The sequence below is a fragment of the Gobio gobio genome (assembly GCF_949357685.1).
Source record: "Gobio gobio genome assembly, chromosome: 15".
NCBI lineage: Eukaryota > Metazoa > Chordata > Actinopteri > Cypriniformes > Gobionidae > Gobio > Gobio gobio.
The window spans coordinates 21,645,509-21,670,668 of record NC_137108.1 but is presented as its reverse complement, the minus strand read 5'-3'; the positions used below and the strand labels follow the sequence as shown (position 1 = coordinate 21,670,668).

The window sequence follows — 25,160 nt, the reverse complement described above, 5'->3', positions numbered from 1 at the left end:
CGTAACAGACTCATCTAGTAAGGAATGTGGTCGCAAAATCAGAGGCCCCTACAAAACCCCTCAGAAAACAAATACATGTAAACATGGCCAGAGAGTCTAATTTACCTTGCATCCACTGATTACGGCTCCCTGTAGGTGCACCAGCCTCACCACAAGGGCTTCCGGGATTAGTTCACTCTCTTGTAGGTAGTCTGTTGGTGTAACCATTTATTTAGGGCTCATAACATGAGGAACGTCTTGGTTACTGATGTAACCTTGTTCCCAGATGGAGGGAATGGAGATTTTATGTCGAAAAGACTAACAAATGGGTTCTCAGTCTCACCTGGAAGCCCCAATCACCTCTGAATTTTAGAAAAACGACCAATGGAATTGGAGAGTGGAATTTGCATGCTGAGCCACTCCCCATACATACGGGTATATAAGATGGCGGCACGCATCCATTCATTTAGGTTTATGCTGAGGACGAGGGCCCCGGCCATTCAGCAGTGGTTCAGGGTTATGGAAGGAGGAGCATAACGTCTCCGTTCCCTCCATCGGGGAATGAGGGTTACATCAGTAACCAAGACGTTCCCAATCTGTTAGTCACGTTCAACTTTATGTCTGTAAAGACTGACAAATGGGGTCCCATGGAAACTGCTGAACTGTGTGGCACGAGTGATGGAGACGCAGATGCCCCACCATCGAGGGTAGTGAGATTGGAGGAGGCCGTGGAACGGCTTCCACGACTTCTGAACCTCCTCATGCACTTCCGGGAAAAACTGTGAGCCGCACCTTGGAACCAATCATCCAACCGCGAGCGCTCAGGACAAGGGGGAGGCTCTACTCGAGTCCGATGCCCACGGCGGGCTGGGCAAGCATGGCCATCAAACAGTTGTTGAAACTGTCACTGTTGCAGTCGGGCCAGTGCTGCATGGTCACGAAAGTTTACATTTGCACAAACTTTTTCAAGCCTTGCCAATTTAAGCAAACTCGGACGCTCTGTGTAGACACATTCACACAGATTTATCTCAAAATGCCTGCCTTGAATATTTTGGATTTTTTTCTTACAAAAATGCATTGCTTTGCTTTAGAAGGCCTTTATTAAAGGGATAGTTCACCCAAAAATGAAATTTGACATTTATCTGTTTACCCCCAGGCCATCCAAGGTGTAGGTCTAGTGTAGAGACATCCCTTCCAGTGTGTGAGGTCTCTAAACTAGATCGTGTACATTGACCTTCTTTCCCGGAAGTGCTGCGCTTTCAGGGCTGTTGGACATGGTGTTGTATTTGAGGTAAAAAATTATATAAATACTGTTCGGTTTAATCGCACAAACCGATCGTTTCGTGTCTTAAGACATTAATATGTCGTCACGAGCCGCATGGATTAATTTGAAGTTGTCTGTGCATGTTTTTTTTACCCTAATAGAATTAGACCCCATTGACATGCATTCTATGAGTGACACACAGCAACGGTTGAAGTTAAAAATCTCCATTTGTGTTCTACTGAAGAAACAAAGACACCTACACCTTGGATGGCCTGGGGGTAAGCAGATAAATGTCAAATTTTCATTTTTGGGTGAACTATCCCTTTAACCCCGTGGAGCTGTATGGATTGCTTTTATGATGGATGCGTTTTTTTTAAATGATAAATTGGGCTTCAAAATCCCACTATAAAGCATGGAAGAGCGAAGATATTTTTAAATATAACTCCGTTTGGCTGGAAGAAGAATGTCATATACATCAAGGATGGCTTGAGGGTGAGTAAATTATGGGATAATTTTAATTTTTGGGTGAACTAACCTATTAAAGTGACAGCAGCCTAATATTCCTGTGACTGTCTGTGTTTTAAATGTTAATCAAACTACAAAAGACAAAGAAATCACTTACTGCTCTTTACTAAATAACCTTTTTGTAACTGTTTAAGGATTAAACTTTATGTCATTTGTACAGTGAAGATTATATGCATTGTTGTTTTACAATTTATCTGTTAGACCTACCTGAAAACCGCTGATTATTTCGTTTTGTATCTTTTTTTATTAATAACTGTTTACTTCTCTTTAATAATCTTTGAAATGTATATTAGTTAGGCTAGTAGTTTTAGCTGTGGTATCGAAATTGGAATTGAGAATAATAATAAAACAATAACCATTTTATTCATTTATTACTTATTTTGTGGTGGGGCCAGTGAAAAGTGAATCATTGAATTAATTGAATCGAATCAAGAATCGAATTTAGATCTTGTAAATTGGGACATCTGTATCGATACCCAGCCCTAGTAACATGAGTGGGGACTCCAGCCAGTATGAGGAAGGAGAGTCGCGACCGCAGTGACGACATGGTCAAGCCCTCGCAGTGAGGGCATTAACCATACATGAACACCGTCTCAGCACGCTCTCGCTTCAGGCATGTGAGACAATGATCATGGCCGTCAAATGAAGACAGGAAACGACCACATCCAGAAACACACGGACGGAGGCATCTATAAAAAGACGCTCACTGACTGTGCTTGCTTTTTTAGTGAAATCTGTTTTTTTGCGCTGAGGTGCCCAGGGGATTTCCGCTGCACTTAACTGTGCACTGCTCTTTTAGGATGGTGAAACCTACTGAATGCGCCCTCTCCACCAGCGAGAACCTCTGTTGTACACTCTTTTATTGCTTGGTTGCAGGTGACTAGAAGAGTGATCGCTGACAGCTGTCTGCAACCACTCGGCTTCGAAGCAAAAATCTGAAATAGTGGATGCGTGCCGCCATCTTATACTCCCGTATGTACAGGGAGTGGATCGGCATGCAAATTCCACTTGCCAATTCCATTGGCCGTTTTTCTAAAACTCGGAGGTGATTGGCGCTCCCAAGTGAGACTCCATTTGTCCGTTTTTTCGACATAACTTCAAATGTGACTGACAGATAGGGAATCAGATTTTCTTTGATCTTGAAAGTCACGTCATGACCCCTTTAAAACTAAGCATATTTAGTGCAATTGTCATTATTTTAATGTTTTATGGGACAAAAACAACACTGGATACTTCACATAAACACAGATTAAACTTGAAACCCAAAGATTAGTCAGAACAAACCGGTTCACGGCTGAAAAACTAAGTTTTTTAAGTCAATTGCACCACAGTGCAAACCTGAGATTTCTTTTCTTTTTTTGCCGTATTACTTGCATAAACACAAAATTCTGCTAATAAAAAACCTGACGTGTGTTCATATGGCAAGCCTTTTTTTTTGGACTTATGACATGCGGAGCAGAAAACCTAACAAACCTCATTTAAACACGTGCACCAAAAAATTATAAGCGGAAAAACACATTTTCAGCACAAGAAACTAGCCTCACCTCATGACCACAGGCCTACTAAACCCATATAGGTGTGGAATTTGCTCCACAGAGCTTCTAATCACTTGGACAAAGCTTGTAACACTGTCAGGATTATGTTATTCGTTTTGGCCATTGCCTGCGGGCTGCAACACAGTCCTGCTTCTCAGATTTGTTGAGTTGTGCTGATGAGGAGACCGGTCGGAATTTAGCCTCAAATCTAAACGTCTTGACGCCATTCCTCTCTCTCTTTCCTGTCTCATCTCATGTACATTACATCAATAGTCTATAAATAATTTTAGATCTCTCCTTATATTGTATATCTATAAGGAAGCTTGCTTCTACAATCTGTAATCATGTTCAGATAGAGCTTCTGAGATGAAAAGTCATAACCAGCTATCACTATCACTAAAAAGGACAATACAGCTGATGAAAGTATTTACGTGAAGAACATTTAAAGGCAAATAACATAACAAAACAGGGCCCTTAAATCACACCGGATTAATACTATAGGGATCAGATCATCCTTTCATTACAAACAACAAGGCATTTTGTCTCCTGGGAGGCAGGATGTGTGGTATCTCCCAGGATGTGATAAAGTGAGTAAATGGGGGTAAAGATTGTGTCAGAAGGCAGGAGTGGGTGACATACCGTGGAAGAGCAAAGGAAGCTCCTCTGGCAGAATGAGAGGGGAGAATTTATACTTGCTTCTCTCCAGCATACTGACCTCCTCCCTGAAAAACACACATATCAAAGCTCTTTTTGGATATACTTGACACATTCTTACTTATTACTGAAGCAATGAGGCACTGCAAAAAATCATCTTCTTAAACAGTATAATATAAGATATTAAGACTTGTTACTTTTCTTTATTTTCTCAATAGCAACTAGATTTTTTTTCTTGGTTTAAGCATAAATCTACCAAAAAGTACATAATACAGTATTCAATAATAACAACAACAATAACAATACTACTACTAATAATGGCAGTACAATATTGTTATCAGGTTTTAATACTGTGGTATTTTGATATATACTTTAAGTTGATTATCTACTTATACACCATGGAATTGACATTAATTATGCCTATTTTTCTTGTTTTAATTATACATAATTGATTTAATTATTAGTTAACAATTATGTTATCAGGTTGTGTAGTGGACAGCACATTCCAGGGCCCAGATTATGGCTGGGCCCCTCTCTGTCCATAACATTGGACAAAGGTTGCTACATTTTGATTGGATTTCCATCAACTCATCAGATAAAGATTTAGGCCAAGAGGCCAAGAAGAAGACCTCTGGTACTAAGCCCAGGAAGGACAGGACTTTTGGACTCATTGGTCCACATGCAGTTTTTGCCCTTCACCCATCTAGAGACTAATCCCTAATGTCCTGGTCTGTGACTGCCATAAAAATTCCTCAGGACCTCAGCAGTAGTGGGTGAAACAAAGAGAGATCACAATGATCCAACCAAATGAATCCATCCATTCATAAATATGTTTGGAATGTAAACTACAACCATTAATTTCATACTTACTCAGAGAAATAAGTATTCTCAGTGACAGCTATTTGTAATGCAACATCTTACACAAATTCAGCTGTTAATGAACAAATGAATGAACGCATGAGAGTTCAATGTTTTTCCATCATATTTGGTGTCTATGTGTTTAGAATATTGCCAATGGTATTCTGGCGGTGGTTTGGAAAGTGATACATGCATTGGTAAACTTTAAAGACACTTTAAAGAATTCTAACAGTATGCAAATGAGTTCCACAGGGGAAAGAAGAGTGGGCCACACTGTGTGCACCCTATGATGCCAGCGGCCAATCACAGCACTGGAATGGAGAAGCGCCAAATTGCAATCTCTTCCTTGTCGGAAAGGGATAAAGGTACCCTTTCAACAGACACTCCTTGTTCTGAGTCTGTCCTGCAAGGATGAGACTGAAACACATGACCAAGTTGTGAGTCTCCCCTCGGGAGAGACAAACGGTTCACCAAGTTCTGAGTCTGTACTGCAAGGATGAGACTGAAACAGAACAACAAGTTCTGAGTCTGTCCAGCAAGGATGAGACATAACAGATACACCGTAACATTCTGAGCCTCTGGTTCATCCAGAGAGACAACAAAAGATCCAAGGATCTGAGTCTACAGCCTGTGAGGAAAGAGACATTACCAAACACTATGGTCAGAGTTTTAGTCCAGCGAGATGACTACAGCATGTCCCGAGTCTCCATACCAGAGAGACAAAAGTGGATTGACCAAGTCCTGAGTGTCTGGCCCATATAGGCAGAAGACACACAGAGACATTTGCAACAGCTCAGGAGAGCAAACCCTCACTTCAAGGTTCCTTCGTCTGAGTGTTCCTGATTAAGGACCTTCTGCACATAGCACGGAGATCAGCATCCCACACACAGATCTCCGTGTTCAAGGCTGTTGAAACGGATTCCAGCACTTTCCCCACTGCATTGTCACCCAGCACAACCAGTGGAAGAAGTCACCTCCATCGGACTGCTTACTCAACCACCTGGAACGTAAATATCACTTAACCAAACCTCTTTCCAGAGACCTTGGCATTGTTGTATATTATCAGTATATGATTTTCTAATTTACAATAAGAGGTAATATAACTGATGCTAGTTAATAAGAAATAATATTTTGTTTATTTGTTTGATACATAATAAGGTTCTTAACAACAGTTTATCTTTCCATAAGATAACGCAACTCTTAGCCACACTCAATTTGTATTTTATGCACCTTATTCCTTTATCATTGTATTCATTCAGTAGTTGTGTTAGTTATTCTTGTTTATATTTTGTTAATACAATTTTATTACAATTGTGTCTTCCTTGGGCTGATAATACAGAAGAGGCTCTACAAGATAAATCAGCTGACCAACTCTCCCCATTTTACATTCATTCTAAATGATTGGACAGCCTCCTGTTTGGAGTGTTCTCATACATCCAAGGTAAAAGACCTTGACTAGTGTCCCAAACTAAGAGAGGGGGAAGGTGGCCATCTGATGTACTCATAACCACACCTTAAGTGATGGGTGATCCAAAAATCACAACGTCAGCGGTGACGTGAGTACCAATCACTACCTTACTTAGCGTCCTTGGATGGAAACACTTGTAAAATCACTACACTACATATACAACCGTGTGAAGCCATCAGTAAAGACCATCAAGGTGTGGCCTGCGGGGGCAGACTCCACACTCCAGGAAAGGTTTCTAAACACAGACTGGAGTATGTTTGCTTCTCAAGCCACCAGTGGCGCTCACACGGACATTGACTCATTCACTTCCTCTGTATTGGATCATATCAATACCACCATCGACAGTGTTACAACCCAGAAACAGATCACCACATACCCTAATCAGAAGCCTTGGATGAACAGGGAAGTTCGACTCCTGCTGAAGTCACGCAATACTGCCTTCAGATCAGGTGATGCACAAGCCTACAGTACGTCCAGGGCAAACCTGAAGAGGGGCATCAAAAAGGCCAAGCACTGCTACAAGCTAAAGATAGAGGGTCACTTTTCCAACTCTGACCCTCGACGCATGTGGCAGGGCATTCAGGCTATCAGTGACTACAAACCCACCCACTCCACCCCCGCAGCCACTGATGTCAACTTCCTGAACGAGCTAAATTACTTTTATGCTCGTTTTGAAAGAGACAACAGAGAAACTGCCACCAAGCTCAAACCCTCAGCTGACCACCCACCAATCACACTCTCCTCCACAGATGTCTCCAAGGCACTGAGCCGGATCAGCGCACACAAGGCTGCTGGACCAGACAACATCCCTGGACGTGTTCTCAGGGCATGTGCGGAGCAGCTCGCTGGGGTTTTTACAGACATTTTCAACCTGTCTCTTGCCCAAGCAGCTGTACCTTCATGCTTTAAACGCACTTCCATTGTGCCAGTGCCAAAACACTCTAACCCGAGGTGCCCTAATGACTACCGCCCTGTAGCACTCACACCCATCGTCATGAAGTGCTTTGAGCGGCTGGTCCTGGAACACCTAAAAGACTCTCTACCATCCACATTGGACTCACACCAGTTTGCCTACCGCAGCAATAGGAGCACAGAGGATGCCGTTTCCATGGCACTGCACTCTGTGCTCACCCATCTGGACCATAAGAACACGTATGCACGCATGCTGTTTGTTGACTTCAGCTCAGCATTCAACACTGTCATCCCATCCAAGTTAATAGCCAAACTTGGAGACCTGGGCATCAACACTTCAATGTGTAACTGGATTTTGGACTTCCTAACTGACAGACCCCAGAATGTTCGTTCAGGATTCACCTGCTCCACATCCATCACACTCAACACTGGTGTACCACAGGGCTGTGTGCTAAGTCCGTTTCTCTACTCCCTCTTCACCGCCGACTGCAAGCCTGTGTATGGATCTAATTCTATCGTCAAGTTTGCGGACGACACTACGGTGATTGGTCTCATCAGCAACAACGATGAGACTGCCTACAGGGAAGAGATCCAGCACCTGGCCACATGGTGCGCTGATAATAACCTGCTCCTCAACACCACCAAAACGAAGGAGCTCATCGTGGACTTCAGGAAAGAGTCAAGAGGCACACACGACACCATCCACATCAATGGAATGGCTGTTGAGCGTGTCTCCAGTTTCAAGTTCCTGGGGATCCACATCTCGGCGGACATGTCGTGGACGACCAACACCTCCAGCCTGGTCAAGAAGGCTCACCAGCGCCTCTTCTTCCTGAGGACACTGAGGAAGAATCAGCTCTCCTCGGCTATCCTGGTGAACTTCTATCGCTGCGCAATAGAAAGCATCCTGACCAACTGTGTGTCAGTATGGTATGGGAGCTGCTCTGTTGCGGAGCGCAAGGCACTGCAGCGGGTGGTGAAAACTGCCCAGCGCATCACAGGGACTCCACTGCCTGCCATCGAGCACATCCAGAGGAAACGCTGCCTGCATCGAGCTCGCAGCATCCTCAAGGACTCCTCTCACCCAGCCCACAGACTGTTTTCTCTCCTGCCCTCCGGCAGGCGTTTCAGGATCCACCGGACCAGGACCAGCAGACTAAAGAACAGTTTTTTCCCCAGAGCTGTCTCTTTATTGAACTCAAACCCCCGTTGATCCACTTCCCTCATAAACTGATAACTCTCCTACCTCACATCTTCCTTCACTTTGTTATTTGCACTACCGACTGTTTATCACAGTAACAACTGTTTACATATGCATCTTGCACTGCCATATCTTAACTGGATTATGCTCATTTGCACTGCCGACTGTATTTATAGTACCAATGTTTACATTTGCATTTTTGCACTGTACTTCTAAATGTAATATGCAACCACTTTCCACTGCACTTTCCACTTTTTTTTCCGGATAGCTCTGTCCATAATTTATTGCACTACCTTAATCCACTGCTATATTCCTCATATTAGCCTAACATATTATTGTATACCTCTATCTGTAAAATTCTGTTTATAGTAGTGTTAATTTTGTCACCCATTTTTAATTTAGTCTTAGTCTTAGTCTTGTGCCAAATCTCCTTGTTAGTTTTAGTCATATTTAGTCATTCACATATCTTTTTTTGTTAGTCAAGTTTTAGTCGACTAAAAGTCTCGTCATTTTAGTCTAGTTTTAGTCAAACGACAACTCAAGGTATCTTAGTCAAGTTTTAGTCGACCAAAAGTCTTGTCATTTTAGTCTAGCTTTAGTCAAAGGAAAACTCAATATATTTTGTGGCAAAATAAGTTACATAAAGTACATATAACCTGCATAATGTGCAACAACACCATAGCTAACTGGTTGATTTACAGCTGCCATAGATGCCTAAAATCAGCATTAGCTTATGAGACGATGGGCACAAATATTGATTTCGATCTTGATTCAGTATGAATTCATATGTATATTGCCTACTGTACATATAAGGAAAAATAAGTTTTTTACACTTTTTTGGGGTTATATTATATTTGCTTGCATTCTTTACTATTCACTATTATTAACATTTCAAAATTTCCCAAATAAGTAAGCAGTTATGATCAGTTATGATCTTTTGAGCAACTAGACTTCATGTATATTTATTAAAGAGCCATATGGGCACCAGTGGGGAATGGCATTACAAGTGAATTTTTTTATTTTTCCAGCCACAAAATGGCTCTAATTTGCCTCTTTGCAGTGGAATTCTCTATTTTAACCTTAATTAATACACTAATTTTAATATAAATAATACAAATATTAGAAGAAAAATATTTTAAGTGGTCATTAATGGACCATAAGCATTGCACAAATAGTATTTAGTACCAAAAGATCTCCTCAAAATATTCAATAAATATTATTGAATTAAAATATAGGCTATTTATTTTTAAAATAGTTAAGGTGTATGATCACATTTGACCATCAATGAGTACAAGTGTGACTTAATTAGTAAGGAATAGGCCTACCTGAGGGCTAAATACAAGAAAAACATTAATATTAATGTTAACAATGTTGATCTCTACCACTCTCCATAATAAAATGATACTGTAAATGTGGCTGACGCACACTATGCTGTACTGTTTACCAAAAATTGCTGCAAACACCTGTAAAGTGAAGCTGTTGTGTAACTTACGCGGCTTAAGCCATTCAAATATACGGACACAGCGCTAGAGGTATTGAGCGCTCCGGGAACCACGTGACCACACGCGCGCGGCCGCGAGATGACAGGCGGAGTCCTGTACTCCAGCAACAGCGGGAACTCTTTCGGAATATTTTGAACAGCTGAATATTCATCTCATAATGAAAAAGTAGACACGATTGTAGACGAAAATGAAGAGAGATTTTATCTTAGTTTTTATTTTATGCAAAACATTTTAGTCTCGTCCTTTTTCGTCAACAATAATGCATGTTAATTTAGTCTTAGTCAGTGTTTTTGGACAATGGTGCAGTCTCGTCATCGTCTCGTCTTCGTCACGGAAAAAAAGGTCGTTAACGAACATATTTAGTCTCGTCTCGTCTGACGAAATTAACACTAGTTTATAGTAATAGCCATCTGTATATTGTATTCATAGTACATATTCACCTGTAAATTCTGTTTATAGTAATAGCCATCTGTATATTTATTCACTGTACATATTCACCTGTAAATTCAGTTCTGTTTATAGTAATAACGTCTCTCTATTTATACATATTTATACATATTCAGTACATATCCATGTCCTGCACTTACGCATCCATTGTATATCCTGCACTTGCTGCTATTGCACTTCTGGTTAGACCTAAACTGCATTTCGTTGCCTTGTACTTGTACTTGTGTAATGACAATAAAGTTGAATCTAATCTAATCTAAATATCATATATATATTCCATATACCATAGAAGTTCACAGAATGTTATTACCATAATGGTTGTTTCCATAAAAACGTGGTAACACTAATACTTTATAGTACAATGGACTACACAATTCTTCTGCCAATACATTATACTGTTTATGGAGGCCAAAACATGGACTGTTAATAGAATTCAATTTATGTTTAGTCACTATTATACAACAGCTTTCAACATCCAATCTAATGGTACAGCTGGAACTATCCATTTTATAGCACATACTATTTCATGAACTTCACCTTAATGGATGGGTAGAACAGTGCTGCTTGAAAAGATGCATCGGGGCTGTGAGTTTATGCTTTGTGTAATTCAGGCAGTTGAGCATAAGAAGGCTTGAGTACTGAGAGGTGAGGTCTGGGTGTGTTATTAACTGTTAAAGTGGAGTTAAAACAGAGCTTGCTGCTTTTAACGGCTCCTACGCATTCCTATTGTGGTTTAACACCCTGCCCAACTCACAGACACACACACACATACACTAACCCAGCACACACACTCACCCTGCCTGACGTCTCCTCCACGTCTGATAAGGGTCAAAGAGATTTTCGCACAGCAGCAGGCCGTGTTGTACCACTGATTGTAAAGTGCTCTGATCATCTGGCTGCTTCTTCAGCTGTAACATACATACATAAACACGCATGACTGAGTCTTGTGAATACACAAACCCAGCTTGTTATCAAACAAACATTCCTTTGAATAAAGCAGAGGTCTTCCACCCAAAGCTTTCTGATTCAACCTGTTCTGTTAGTTCAGAAACCTATAAAAGCACCGCCAAGCACATGTATAGTAATAACAATTGCTGCATAGTATACATTTAAGTGGACAAAGTTTCATTGGTATGTTGAGAATAAACAAATAGTTTTAAAGAGGTCATGAACTGAGAAATTATATTTTCCTTAAGCTTTTGACATATAAGAGAACATCATCATAAGAATATCATATATATAAGAATATCCTGTAAGTTTCAGAACTAAAAACTTACCAAAAACTAAAGAGTCAAAAACAAAAAAAACAACAACAAAAAAACACAGAGAACAACTCGTTGTGGAATGTGCCAATCTAATACCTATCTAATAGATAAGGTAATATCAGGGTGATTGGGACACTTTTTGCCATTGAGATGACTTGGAAAAAGTGTTCCAATCACCCTGAATTCACCCTAGGTGACATAATAGATAGGTGAAAGACCATCTCTGCAGAAGAAAATCAACGCCTACTTCATCATTACAACTTTGGCCCCGCCCACTGGTGTGTTAGTGAGATGATGAGGAGAGAAGAGCGATACAGGATCATTGGACTAAAAATAACATCATCTTTTCAAAGGAACCTAATGCTAGGAATGTGGTTATTTATTTTCAACAATTTGAATGTCACAGTTGAACATTATTTATTTGTATTTGGTACATTTCACTGTGGATTCTTTGGTAATTCAGTCTCAATTCGGTGCTGGCTTTGCAAACAGACATTTACGATATGGACTTGACAGTAATGCCACAACATGTAAGTAACTGTGTTAATTCTAATGCCTGATCTGTGACCAGTGATTTCTGATATGTAAGGTTTCATGTACAGTCAGATATTTTTTTTGTCTATGCGTCAGTAAATCAAACCGGTGACTAAACGGTCAACTTCACATTGTTTCTCTTAGTAGGATGAAAATCATTTTTAAACTACGATTAAATTATACATAGAAAGTTTATCAGTGATTGAGTTCTGGACTCACGCCAAAACTCCCATTATAATCAACAAATCTCTTATTTAAATTGTGTTTGAACTGTTAGTTTTGATGAAAGCATTCGTTAGTGTGCAGAAATCGAGTTGCAATGTGGAGATCACTGCATTCATGCGCTCAACATGTTTGTGAACGACTACAATGCTCATCACTGCAACCTTTCTAAATAGAATGCTTCATATGTTAGCCAATGTTAATGTTAGCCAATCACAGCAGTGGGCGTTTACACTAAAGTCTCACAGCAGACACACCCCTTCAAACAGAGCATTCAAATCAGAGGGCTAAATCAGGGAAGGAAAAATGACTTTCCAAATTATGAAAATTTTTGATGTAAAAACCATACTAACATTATAAGTGCACCCCAGGAAACATAAAACAATAAAACAACAGTTCATGACCCCTTTAAAATCTAATACTAGAGTGGCTTTCTTCTATTATAAACATAATGGAGAGGAGACAAGAAAAAATAAAAAGAGGAGGGAAATGGGATTATGAAATGACGCAAACTATAGACTCGCATTTCCAACATGTATCATCAGCAGGGGTGCAAACCACTGCGAAACAGCTTCACAGGCTTTTTTTACTTCTTACCTGAGTCAAACAGAAGTTTAGGAGCTTGATTGTCTCAAACACAAACCCAGGAGTCTTTTCCGAGTCTATATTCTCCATATTCCTGCAGGCAGAGATTTCAAAAGGATTCGCATCAGCACTGGTATTATTGTACACTCAAGGAAGATCCACATCAAATTTGCAATTTAGCATAAACCTCTGCCTTGCGTTATCCCTGCTGTTGGAAGTTAGAAGCTTATCAACAGGGGTTTGAGCCACTGGGGCATTGTCATAAAGAGAATGATGGTGTTCACCGCGGAAACTGACCTGCAGATGATGATGAAGAACTTGATGAGGAGCAGTGGGTGTGGAGCGGTGCTGCTTTGGTCCTTCCCTGACATGTGGAGGGCGCTGTGCCACAGCTGGGTGCTGAGGAACACCAGAACATCCTTGGGGAGGAGGGGAACATCGGCGCTCCATTCCTCCAGCCTGCAGACAAAAAGATGTTTGCTTTGCTTTGATTTTTGTTTCTTTTGTGTCGTTTTTTGTTTGTTTTGTTGTTCTGTTGCTTTTCATTTTGCTTTGCTTTGTGAAATTATTAGCCCTTGCTGAACTACAACACTTAGCTGGACAAACCACTAATCTTTAGATAACAGATCTGGTGTGTATAGGCAAGTCTTTAATCTTGCTTAAATAAGCAATTAGCCAAATAATAGACCGCTAAATACCATCATAGTCAGAGTTCCATCTGGACCTGACCACCTACAGATCAACTCCCTGTGTCTGTGACATTTTGATAGGTCAGCATGTAACTGACTCACCGGCGAGGCTCCGTCGACTGCACATCAATGACCTTCTCAAAAGAAGCCACAAATGCTTCCAACCACTGCTGCAGGTAAACGACATCTTTCTGAAAGACAGAGAAAGATAAAGGGAAAGAGTAAGAGTCGGTAAAACGTCTTTTGACAGGACAGCCCCATTGTTAGAGGTCTGGGTTACAAAGAAACGCACACTTTTGGTAAACTGAATCCAAACTGAAAAGTTCCACTTCTAAAACCACGTCTCCAGTCCATTTTGCTCAGTCCAGCGGTTTCTGAACACATACTTTGTGAAAGCTCCCATAAGAAATGCATCTGATCTGGGTCAGGTGAACCCAAAACCAGCTTATTTGGTGTTTCCTTAAGACCAATTAATCAACAAGTCCAATCAATAGTCTCTCAGGCAACCCACCAACTGTCAATTAGTAGAAATTATGTAGTTTTGCACATGCGTAGTAAGTCTTTTCACCACAAAAACATGATTGGGTTTCACTAAAGCATGATTGGGCGTTATCTCCAAAATCAGAGCATGCACACACTTGTGTTAACACAACAGGAAACTACAGAGTATGCAAACTTGTGCAATGTAACAGTGGATACTGTGAATTCTTAATGCAATCAATGCAGTGACACCCATGGTTTTGTCAATGGGACAAAAACAAGTAGCCTTCACTATTGGCATTTTAGTATGATGAAGAGCTGTGTTGCTTGAAACATCTTATCTAGTATTCTGGTGAGCTTAATACATTTGTGGGAGCAAAAGTGGGCTGAGTTTTTGTATTTAAAAAAAAATATATATAAATTTTTAGGTCATGCACCTGTATTTCAGACATTTTTGGATGTGCATGCTTTCTATGTTTTTTTTTATTTTTTTAAAACAAGTAGCACATGCAATGTCTCCCATTAGACTGTGCAAATATAAATCGGATTAAATATGGTTTGATAAAGAGATCATAGTCTTTACACTCTCGTAAAAAAAATTGCACAAATGTAATCTTTAAAGGTACAACAGCTTTGAACCTTATTTATCCATGAAAGGTTCATAGTAGTGCATTAAAGGGTTAGTTCACCCAAAAATTATTCATTATTCACCGTCATATTGTTCCAAACCCGTAAGACCTTCATTCATCTTCGGAACACAAAGTAAGATATTTTTGATGAAATCCAAGAGCTTTCTAACCCAACATAGACTGCAACACACGGCCACTTTCAAGGTCCAGAAAGGTAGTAAAGACATCGTTAAAATAGTCCATTTGTCCTATTTTAAAAGTCCTTAAATGCTATGAAGCGACGAGAATACTTTTCATGGGCAAAACTCTTATGGGTTTGGAGTGACATAAGGGTGAGTAATTAATGACAGAATTTTCATTTTTGGGTGATTTGTGACCCTGGACCACAAATTTTTTTGAAATTGAGATTTATACATCATCTGAAAGCTGAATAAATCAGCTTTCCATTGACGTATGGTTTGTTAGGATAACATTTCTTCGAGATACAACTATTTGAAAATCTGGAATCTGAGGTTGCAAAAAATTCTAAACATTGAGAAACTCGCCGTTAAAGTTGTCCAAATGAAGTCCTTAACAATGCATATTACTAATAATAATACATTTTTGATATACTTACGGTAGGAAATTTAGAAAATATCTTCATGAAACATGACCTTTACTTAATATCCCAATGATTCTATAATTTTGACCCATACAATGTATTGTTGGCTATTGCCACAAATATACCCGTGTGACTTCTGACCAGGTCCCGGGTCACATATTGTTGTTAGAATTCCATTTTTGATGCTGTGAAGCATAAACAACTTGGATGCACACCTGGAGCTAATGGCAGCAAAGGTGCATAAACCATCAGTCATAACCTTCTATTCGACCTCATGAAGGCCTAACAAATCGCATGTTCTGTCTGGGTAATTCAATGAGAAAGTCTTTGTAGAACGTTTCTCTAGCATGGCACTAGCCACGATCGCAAGGGAATGCATTGAACTGACCTTGAATGCAATATAGGCAGAATGCAGTCTAATAACAACTCTGACATTTAGTTTTTTCCAGTCATCATCAATGAATCAAAAGAACTACTGATACAATTCAACTTCACAATAACATTTACTGTAAAGTTCTGTCGAGAATGAGTCACAAGCAAGAACATGTGTATAAACACGAACAACCTTGCATGTGACTGTCACTTGAAAGCGTCTGGTGGAAAACATTTCAAAGCGCGAAGAGCTATGCTTAGCTTAAATGATGCGGCTTGATCCGCCCACTCATATAGGGGAAGTTGGGCTGTCAGCAGCTTCATAAAACATCCTCTGAAATGTACACACTCTGATGACAAAATCCCGGGGGCTTCTGGTATACCAAAGCAATGTGCACTACAGCAGAGTGCAACTGTAAAATAACATTCAACCTGCTCAAGGTGAGAAAAAAATTCACTTTACCAATTGCTGTTCATTTAGGGGCCAGTCCATGTCTCATGGCAGGTGATGTGCGGTGGAGGGGCTCTTGTTACCCCGGTCTCTGCTGAGCCCCCACCAAGTTGGTTCTAAAATGTCCAGAATGTGTCCACTTGTAAGCCTCAGTATGAATCAGAATCCATCATGACGCCTCCATTCAGATGCGCTGGCTTACTTCTCTGCTCTTTTCTGCTCTCTTGCTGTCTGTATTTCTGTCAAGCAACCAGGAAATAGCAAGTCACTTTAACTGAGCCACATTTCCTGTCTTCTCTCAGCTGGGCTTATCGTCACCACGTTTGCTTCCTTCTTTGCTCCTACCACAGCTTTAGAGTGTGTATCACCTTGCCATGAACGACAACCGGTAAGCTACGGTGTACCTGAAGCAACCTTTCACAGCATTTTAAATACAAATTCTGTCTTTATTTATTCTTTCATGTTGTTTAAAACATGTATGACCTTCATTCATTTGAGGAACACAAAGAGAAATGATGGATGGGGAATGGAGCTTTCAAGATTCGAAAAGGGCAAAAAAAAAAAAAAAGAAATCACGATAACAGTTATAGTTATCTCATAACAGTGATACAACTAAAGCACAAAAGTCCAAGTCTTCTGTAGTTATACGATAGCTTTGTGTTACAAACAGGTTGGAATTTACACCGTTATTCACTGATCTGATTCATATAATTAATGTAGATTTCAACATTTTTAGTGAATAACAACTTAAAGGGTTATTCTGTCTTCATTTACTCCCACTCATGTTATTCTAAACCCATAAGACAAATCCCATATGATTTGAGCGGTTTAATCAAAAGTCTTCTGAAGAGGCATGAACTATTTATATATTGAACAGATTTAATATCAACAAACATCGATCAATGCATATAGAACATCAAATACGCTAAAAGGAAACTCAACAGAAGCTTGTTTGACGCCCAAAAACCAATGAGTTTTGTTCTCGCACATCAAGCAAGCACGGTTGACCATGTGAATAACAGGCTACATTAAATCTGTGCATCATAAAAAATGATCATGTTTCCTCAGAAGAACCGCTCAATTCATATGGATTTCTTCTACAATCTCTTTATAAACTTTTTGAAGCATCTAACTTTTGATAAAATAGACTTTCAATGGAGGGTTAGAAATCTCTCAGGATTCAACAAAATGATCTTCATTTTTTGATCATGAGGGTGAGTAACTGATGATACATTTCGGTCTGTTTCGCACACAAATTAAAGGGATAGTTCATCCAAAAATGGAAATTCTGTCATAATTTACTCACCCTCATTTCTTCGTTCTGCTGCACACAAAGGAAGATATTCTGAAGAATGTTTGTAACCAAGCAGATCTCGGCCCCCATTGACTACCACAGTAGGAAACAAATACTATTGTAGTCAATGGGGGCAGAGATTTGCTCGTTTACAAACATTTTTCCAAATATCTTCAGAAGACTCGATATACAGTGTATAAGTGAGTCAATACGTCATTTTGGAGCTTGCCCGTTCTCATTCACTTTTATTAAACTGAATCATCATGCTAAGGCTGATTGACAAAAACATTGTGACTAAATCGAACTGAATTCTTTCTATAGTCTTTGATAGAGCTGAAAGCCCAGTTGTGCAACAGAGAATCCTCTCATTTCGGTACACAGACTCTGGTTGAGAGTGCTCTGTAACAGCATGCTTTCATCCCACAAAAGTCAAAACGATTTGCTGTGGCTTTCAAGTAATAGATGGAGGGAAACCTGAAGATTGAGTGACAATATATCACTGATTCAGCAGTCAGGTGAAAGTGGCATGTCCTGAATTGACCAGAAGCATAAACCTACACATTGACATCTGCATTGGGAAGGGACCCCTAAAATTAAACTTTTAAAGCAATGACACGGAACTGAAGTTGAGCTGGTATTGAGTCACTTTGCCGATTGATTACTTGATCCTAACTAAGTGCTGAGCTTAACAGGGGGAAATGCCAACAGTGTGTCTCTGTGGACCCAGTGTTGCCTACTGTTTATATCATCACCCTTAATGAGTTTTCCATTTTAAGCTCTGGCACAGCTGAATCCAGTAAATTAGTTTTTGAACTTGACACAGATTTGATTTATTGAGAATACCAGATTTACGAGACCATTTTGCACACTTTTCTGAGAAAAAAAAAAAGAAGTTCACTGTAAAAAAAAAAAGATCAGTAGGTCATGGCAATGTATGTTTTTCCATTACTTTAACTCAAAATAATTGAACTAATTTCAACATAATTTTTAAGTTATACAATATTCAACTAGGCAAAAAAAAAAAAAAAAAAGGAGTTGAAATGACTTGCCATCTTAAAAATAATATATATATATATATTTAATATTCTTCGTTCTTAATATTATTTGCCACTGGCAGATAAAATATGTAATAATAACTATATTATTGTACTTTGTACAGAGGGTGGGTTACACGACTAGATAATCTGTCAGGGTGCTTCATTTCAACAGAATTAAAATTGCACTTCCTCAAACTAACCGTCAAAAAAATAACAACAGCCAACATGCTAAATCTTTTTAATTAATAATGGGAATTGAAAATGTTTCATGCAGATCTCAGAACTGAAACTACTGTGAAATCCATATGTGGAAAACACTCACTACACAAGGCGTAACTGCCAACAAACATGAGCTACACGTTATAATTTCTACATAAAACTTTAACTATTTCTGACACGTTCCATGAATAAGGTACAAAACTTGAATAAATCAACAAAGTCAGCACATGGAAACTAAAATTTGGTCGAAAAACATTTTAGATAATGTGTGATTATTATTCATGGCACTTAAATACAAATAAAAATGTATTTATTGTATTTTTCTAACAATAATTCTCACATATTTGATATAACAGTGACAGTTAATATTAAGAATACTGCCAAAAAAATTGGTAACAGAATTGAATTGCTAAATGGGTAAAAATTTTGAAAAATTTAATGAGATCATTTGTCTTCCTGTCTAAAATACTTCCTGAATGTCATCATTTAATGGTCCATTTTTTTCTTAATGGGGTGATTCTCATTGTTTGATATAGTCAAGAAAGTCAAAACCAGTGAGGTGGAACCAGCCAAAATCCCCATTTGTAGGGGGCGATGGAGACATTTGATGTGTTTAAAATGAAATACTTTTCATGCTAGCTTAATTTCATGTTAGACAATATTTTATTAAATTGTTCTCTTTAATGAGACACCAACTTGTACCCTATTCATGGAAACTAATAACTATTAATTTCCCTTTTCCATAAATATGATAATTGTCTTGTGATGATTTAAAGTAGAGTTAGTTAAATTCAGGTCAGATCTTGAATATTTGAGTTCAGTGGTATTCTCTGAAGATGGCAAATCACAGATGAGCCATTCTGTTTGAGATTCCTGGCGGCTTTCAGCGCCCGCAGCTGCTCAGCGGACACAAAGAGAGTTTTTCACCGGGTTTCTATTAATTATTCTCAATGTCAGTAAACACAGGCCTCAGGACACATGTGAAAAAGACTTCCCAAGAGACAACACATTCAAAATACTTTAACATTCAACCATTTTCATAATTGTTTTAGACAAATTAACTAGCCCAACTAGTCACACAATGTATTGTGCAGCTTCCTTACAAACAGCCCACACCGCCACCAACAGCCACAAGCCTCACTCACTATACAAACAACAGCAACAATGTCCTTTTAACATAACCGTAAAAGAAGTAACAATAACTTCCTCTTAATTAGGCCACAGACTGACTGGGGGATCAAACTTATTATAGAATAAATAGTAGCTTCATGACATAGGCCTACCATTGAACAAAGTAGTGTAGCTGAATTACTGTTCCTGATTAGCCTTCTTCCAGATGATTGAAGCCGTTAAATGAGTCAAAGAGGGCTAAATATAGTTGAAGAGTCCCACGGGGAAGTCTCGGAAAGTACTGGAGCTCCTTGACAGCAGCGGCCTGGACTTATCCCTCCACCTGGGGCTTTTTGCAGTCTTTCTCTAAAGAAACGTGTGGATTTCCCTGCAGCTTTGAATATGTTACAGCACCTCTATTGAACTGGTTTTCAACAGGTCTGCCAATTTTGGTTTGGTCTCTATATGAGTTTTGTGGACGTCAACGTTTAGCTAAATGTTGCATTGTCCCAACATGTAGATATGATACGCACCAAGGCCATACTTAAAAAGCAACAATTTCACTCAACTCTCAATTCCCTGCTACGTCTCTTTAACCACCTAGAGATCCTGGTTTCAGTAAGGTATAATAGAATAAATGTAGTATCACTTCCAAAACCAAAGTCATAATCAAAATATGTCTTCTGCATACAGTATAATAGGTATGTTTAATCAAATATGTGTGGTGATTAAGTATGCGCTTAAGGAGACAACAGATTTCAATTGTTTTTAACACATTGCAAACATGCATTATCACATTGCTAGCATATTTCTAGCATGTTTTAGCATATTGCTAGCATGTATTAATGTGGCTAGCATTTTTCAGCCATAGATATTTATACACATAGATTCCTCGTCATTAGCGGCGGTTTCTAAGGGCTACTATACGCAAGCCATTTGCCAAATTGGAACGGTTAAATCAGTAAACACTTGTCTGCAACCATAGTTATCCACAAATATCTACTATATATATATATATATATGCAATATTCTTTAGCAGATGATTTTCAAAGGATTTAGTAGATATTGCATGTTGAGTTATATAAAAACACAAAAAATTATCTTGTGAACTGTGAATGGTAGGGACGCTCCGATCAGGATTTTTGCAGCTATGCCGACTACCGATTTTTTGTCATCATGTTCGGCCGATAACGATCATTCGATATGATATGTAAGCTCTATGTTGACTGTCAGTAGCCGCGTTTCCATTACCCTTCAAATTGCGCAAATTGAAATTGCGAATTTAAAATACGCCCAATGGAAAGGCGTCAATTTCGCTAAAACTCCAATATATCGCAAAAAAGTTGACGCTCGCATGAGGTGGTTTTTCAGGCCATTCGAAAAAAGGACATTTTCGCAAAACTGCTATGTTTTTTTCGCATTTAAAGGTCACCTGGTACGGTCACCCATTGCTCTCACATAGGGCCTACATATCATTTTTTTTCTTCCACTCAAGTAATAATGAGATCTTATGTCGTTAAAACAACATATATTTTCTCCTAATAAGGAAAGCGGCGTAACTTTATAATGACAGACCCCGGTGCAGACACAAATATCATAACTATCTATAGGCCTATACTGTAATTAAGACATATATTCAAGACGTCTTAAAACAGACAGACGCTATAGTTTCAGCTTTGCTCAAAAACTGAGGAAACGCACGTCAATCCATACCCGACGATCTTGATTTGCTTCTTATTTATTAAATAATATAGGCTGCAGCCAAATAGTTGATTAAACATTGATCAAAATTAAAATACAATTTATACAAAACGAAATAAATTTTAAAGAAAGACTTTCTAGAAAACACAGTGCTCAAAATCCATGTCCCCAGACATATGCGCATCTGATTATGTGCCTTACTCATGCTGCTCACTTTTCATAATCAACATATGAAATTAAAAGATTATAATATTTAGACATAGCCTAACTATATGAAACTAAATAGGCTAAGTTTTCTTTAACCCTCTGTCCGACGAAGTCGTCGGCGCCTTTTGATGGATTTTTTCCTTATTCCAGCGGAAACTCACAATAGGTCCTCAGTCATTTTTAGCCATACAGATAAGTGCAAGAGATAATTATAAACAGTAACTGTCTACTTTTATTTGTGTACACTCAATAACAGCAAAGGCCGTGGGAACGGATTATTTTGCACTCCACTCCAAACGCTGTTCATTTAAAAAAATATAGGCTATTTTGTTTATTAAACGCAAAGTTTTTCATTTCAAAAGCATTTCTAAATTCAGTTTATATTTCCAACAAACGAAATTCCAAGCCAAAATAATGAAGTGGTAAAAAACCTTTGAGTTACCAACATGCAAATTCTAACTTTTCGCTCGTCTCTGTATGCGGCAATGCGTCACACCTGGCGTATGTAAAAGTCGATCATTCTTTACAGATGATGGTGTGTTTGGACAGAAGACGAGTTCTTTATTAAACTCATAAAAAACAATAGAATATAAAATGCCACAATTTATCATAACACCTCATATGTGCTGCTCAAGTATAAGGGGCTTTCCTTGCCATCAGTGCTTGGATAACACGCACACACACATCTCTATCCATTAATAATAATGGCGTGCGGTGGCTGGGATATACATAAACCTAACAACATGCGTAGCATGATTTTTGGAATGATTTATCACGAGAGGAAAAAAAATTGTTTTAGTCGCATAACATCAGTTAATGGAAACGCTGTCATTTCGCAATATTTTTTAGCCGACTTTTAGAAAATATCGCAAAAGTTTTGCACAAATCCGTAATGGAAACGCGGCTACTGTTAACCCTTGAACCCTGGAGGCATTTTTAATGATTTCACGTCTAAGTGGCATACTTAAATGTAATGGCTTATAACAAGATATACTATACAATAAATAAATAAATAAATAAATAAAACATAGAAAACCTTTCAAAATTCAAAATTCAAAAGAGTCATTTATTTGATCATCTTCTGTTACATCCCCTGCTGTGCTGAGAAACCCCCAGAAAAAGTGATGCAATTTTGTTATTATTCATGCTTGACATGATGACTATTAGAAAGTATATATATGACAGGTCATAAAATCAAGTTTGGGCTTGTCAACTGCATCTGAGACAAGTTTTGTGCGGATATCTCAAAGCAATCAAAAGTTTGGCATTTGGAACCATGGTAACCTTTTTATCAAAAGTCCAAAAACCTCACCAAACAAATGATCGAATGTTTTACTGAACAACTTACATGTGTAAATTCCATGAAGCATAAAAATATTTATAATTACATAGAATAAAGTAACAAGTAATAAGATCCTGGTTGATGAGTGTTGATATTCCAGTTTTGGCTTTGTGCTCCTATTCTACTGTGCACAGTAAATTAAGACCTGTCAATCTGAGCGACCAATCCAATCTCTACACATCATCCCTACCCACTTTTTAAATTACACTAGAAAACACTGCGTCTTGATCACGATGAGATGTCATGTTGATGCTGATTAAGGAAACAGGCCAGGTTTTGCTGGTTAATAACCAGCAAAATAGCAGAAGCGGCGCATTCCACGGACTAGAATCCTAAAGGCTCCACGATATATTAAAACCATTTTAAAATCATAATATAGCATAGTGCTATTGAGAAATCATGAAGATTGCAATTCAATTAAATAAATATATGCACTGCAGGTTTCAGAGTAAAGGTCCTTTCACACTGGACACGATTTTGACATGTGAATAATTCACCGATGGTTTTATTTTTTGATCAGCTGTTTGTGTCTGTTTGCTGGGGCGAAAAAAATATGTTTATTTTTTTCATTTCGATGTCGATTTTTTTAAACTCTCGCAGCGACAGAAAAGGCTTAAACCAATCACATACAAGGAAACAAAGGTGACGAAATGTCTGGTAAATGTCACTAGCTATTCAATCGACATTAACCGTTGCCAGGTATCGCATTTCTCACGAGATTACAGTTGTAGCTGTATTTGCCCACTGTAGGCTACAGACAATGATAACATAACCTTTTGAGTTAAAACTCATCGATTTTTTTCTAAACCTAATTGTGTCCGCGACTATGGAAAGTGAATGTGTTTCCGTCAGTACGACTGTGGCACTTAAATGTTTACATTGTGACTCAACTGGAAACATAGCTACTCCAGATCGATTGGTTCCCTGAAGTTTGTGGTTTGTCTTGTCAGATGCGCTGCTACTGTCTCTGAAGGAGCTCCTCAAATTGTCCCACGGACATTCGAAAGTAATTGCGAAACCCGCCATGATAAAGTTTTAGCTCCTGTACAAGATTAGAATACTCCCCTTCAGACTCTGTTCTTTACGACTGGGTGCACCCAAAACCTTCTTTTCGGTCTTTTAAATAAAATGAAAAGCTTGTCTTCACTGAATGAGGAAGTGTCCGTGTTTTCTCAGCTGTCGCCGTGAATGTTTTGGAATGTTGGAGCTCTGAAACGTCACAGAAGTCGCAAATTTGTGTTGAAGCTGATGTGAATGGTTTTGACGCGAACTATTCGCACACGAAATATACGCTTTTCCGCTTCGCTTTTTCGATATGCGTCCGTGTGAAAGGGCCTTAAAGCTTGACGCTTTAATTATTTACATGCGTGCAGGTTACATGTTTCTTCCAGCATCTCAGAGATTAAGTGAACATTTCAATGAAATGTTGTTTGGCCAATTTTAAACAAGGATTTGATCATGCTGTCAAGTGTAACAACAACAATCACCAGGCCATTGGCACCATCTCTGCAGGCATTTATTATAATACATAACCTACATTAATTGAGTATGTTTATATTATGTACATTACATTATGTATTTTAACAGTGTTGATCAATATAACCATATAATTATTTGCTTTTGATACTTTATTTGAACCAATTATTATTTTATATGTATTTAAGTCATTTTAAAGGCTCTTGTTCACATAGGACTATTTTTATTACCATATTAATCGACCGATTATAATACCATAAATGAAACTGTGTCTATTTTTCTGGACACAGGAAAGGCCTATACCTTTGTGCAATCAGGAGTAAACAAGCAGATACATGTAGATTCATAGATTTACTACAAAGAATGATTTCTATGTGATCTCCCAATAAACACCATGAAGTTGAGTAATAAAGAACGTCTTGCATAAAAACAAACCAGTTGTACAAAAACAATAGCATTGGCACATCAATGCAAGTCAATACAGTCAAATCTTAGATCATAGCTTTCTGGTTCATCCAGACAGTCTGCTTGTGTGCACATCCTCAGCCACGTTAAGTGGGTGATGAAGTCAGTGGCAATGACTCAAACTAAATGTGTAAAG

The 25,160-nt window shown here is 38.7% G+C and overlaps 1 protein-coding gene across 1 annotated transcript in view; it reads right to left on the bottom strand.

The window, feature by feature from the left end:
- nbeal2 (neurobeachin-like 2) overlaps window positions 1-25,160 on the bottom strand; it is a 104,176-nt gene that overhangs the window by 67,987 nt on the left and 11,029 nt on the right. The window contains exons 2-7 of the mRNA XM_079836354.1: window positions 13,743-13,831; window positions 13,249-13,410; window positions 12,964-13,045; window positions 11,141-11,253; window positions 3,943-4,025; window positions 106-191 (exon numbers count right to left, since the gene is read on the bottom strand). Of these exons, the coding sequence (XP_079692480.1) occupies window positions 106-191; window positions 3,943-4,025; window positions 11,141-11,253; window positions 12,964-13,045; window positions 13,249-13,410; window positions 13,743-13,831 (615 nt within the window). The remainder of the gene's footprint in view (window positions 1-105; window positions 192-3,942; window positions 4,026-11,140; window positions 11,254-12,963; window positions 13,046-13,248; window positions 13,411-13,742; window positions 13,832-25,160) is intronic.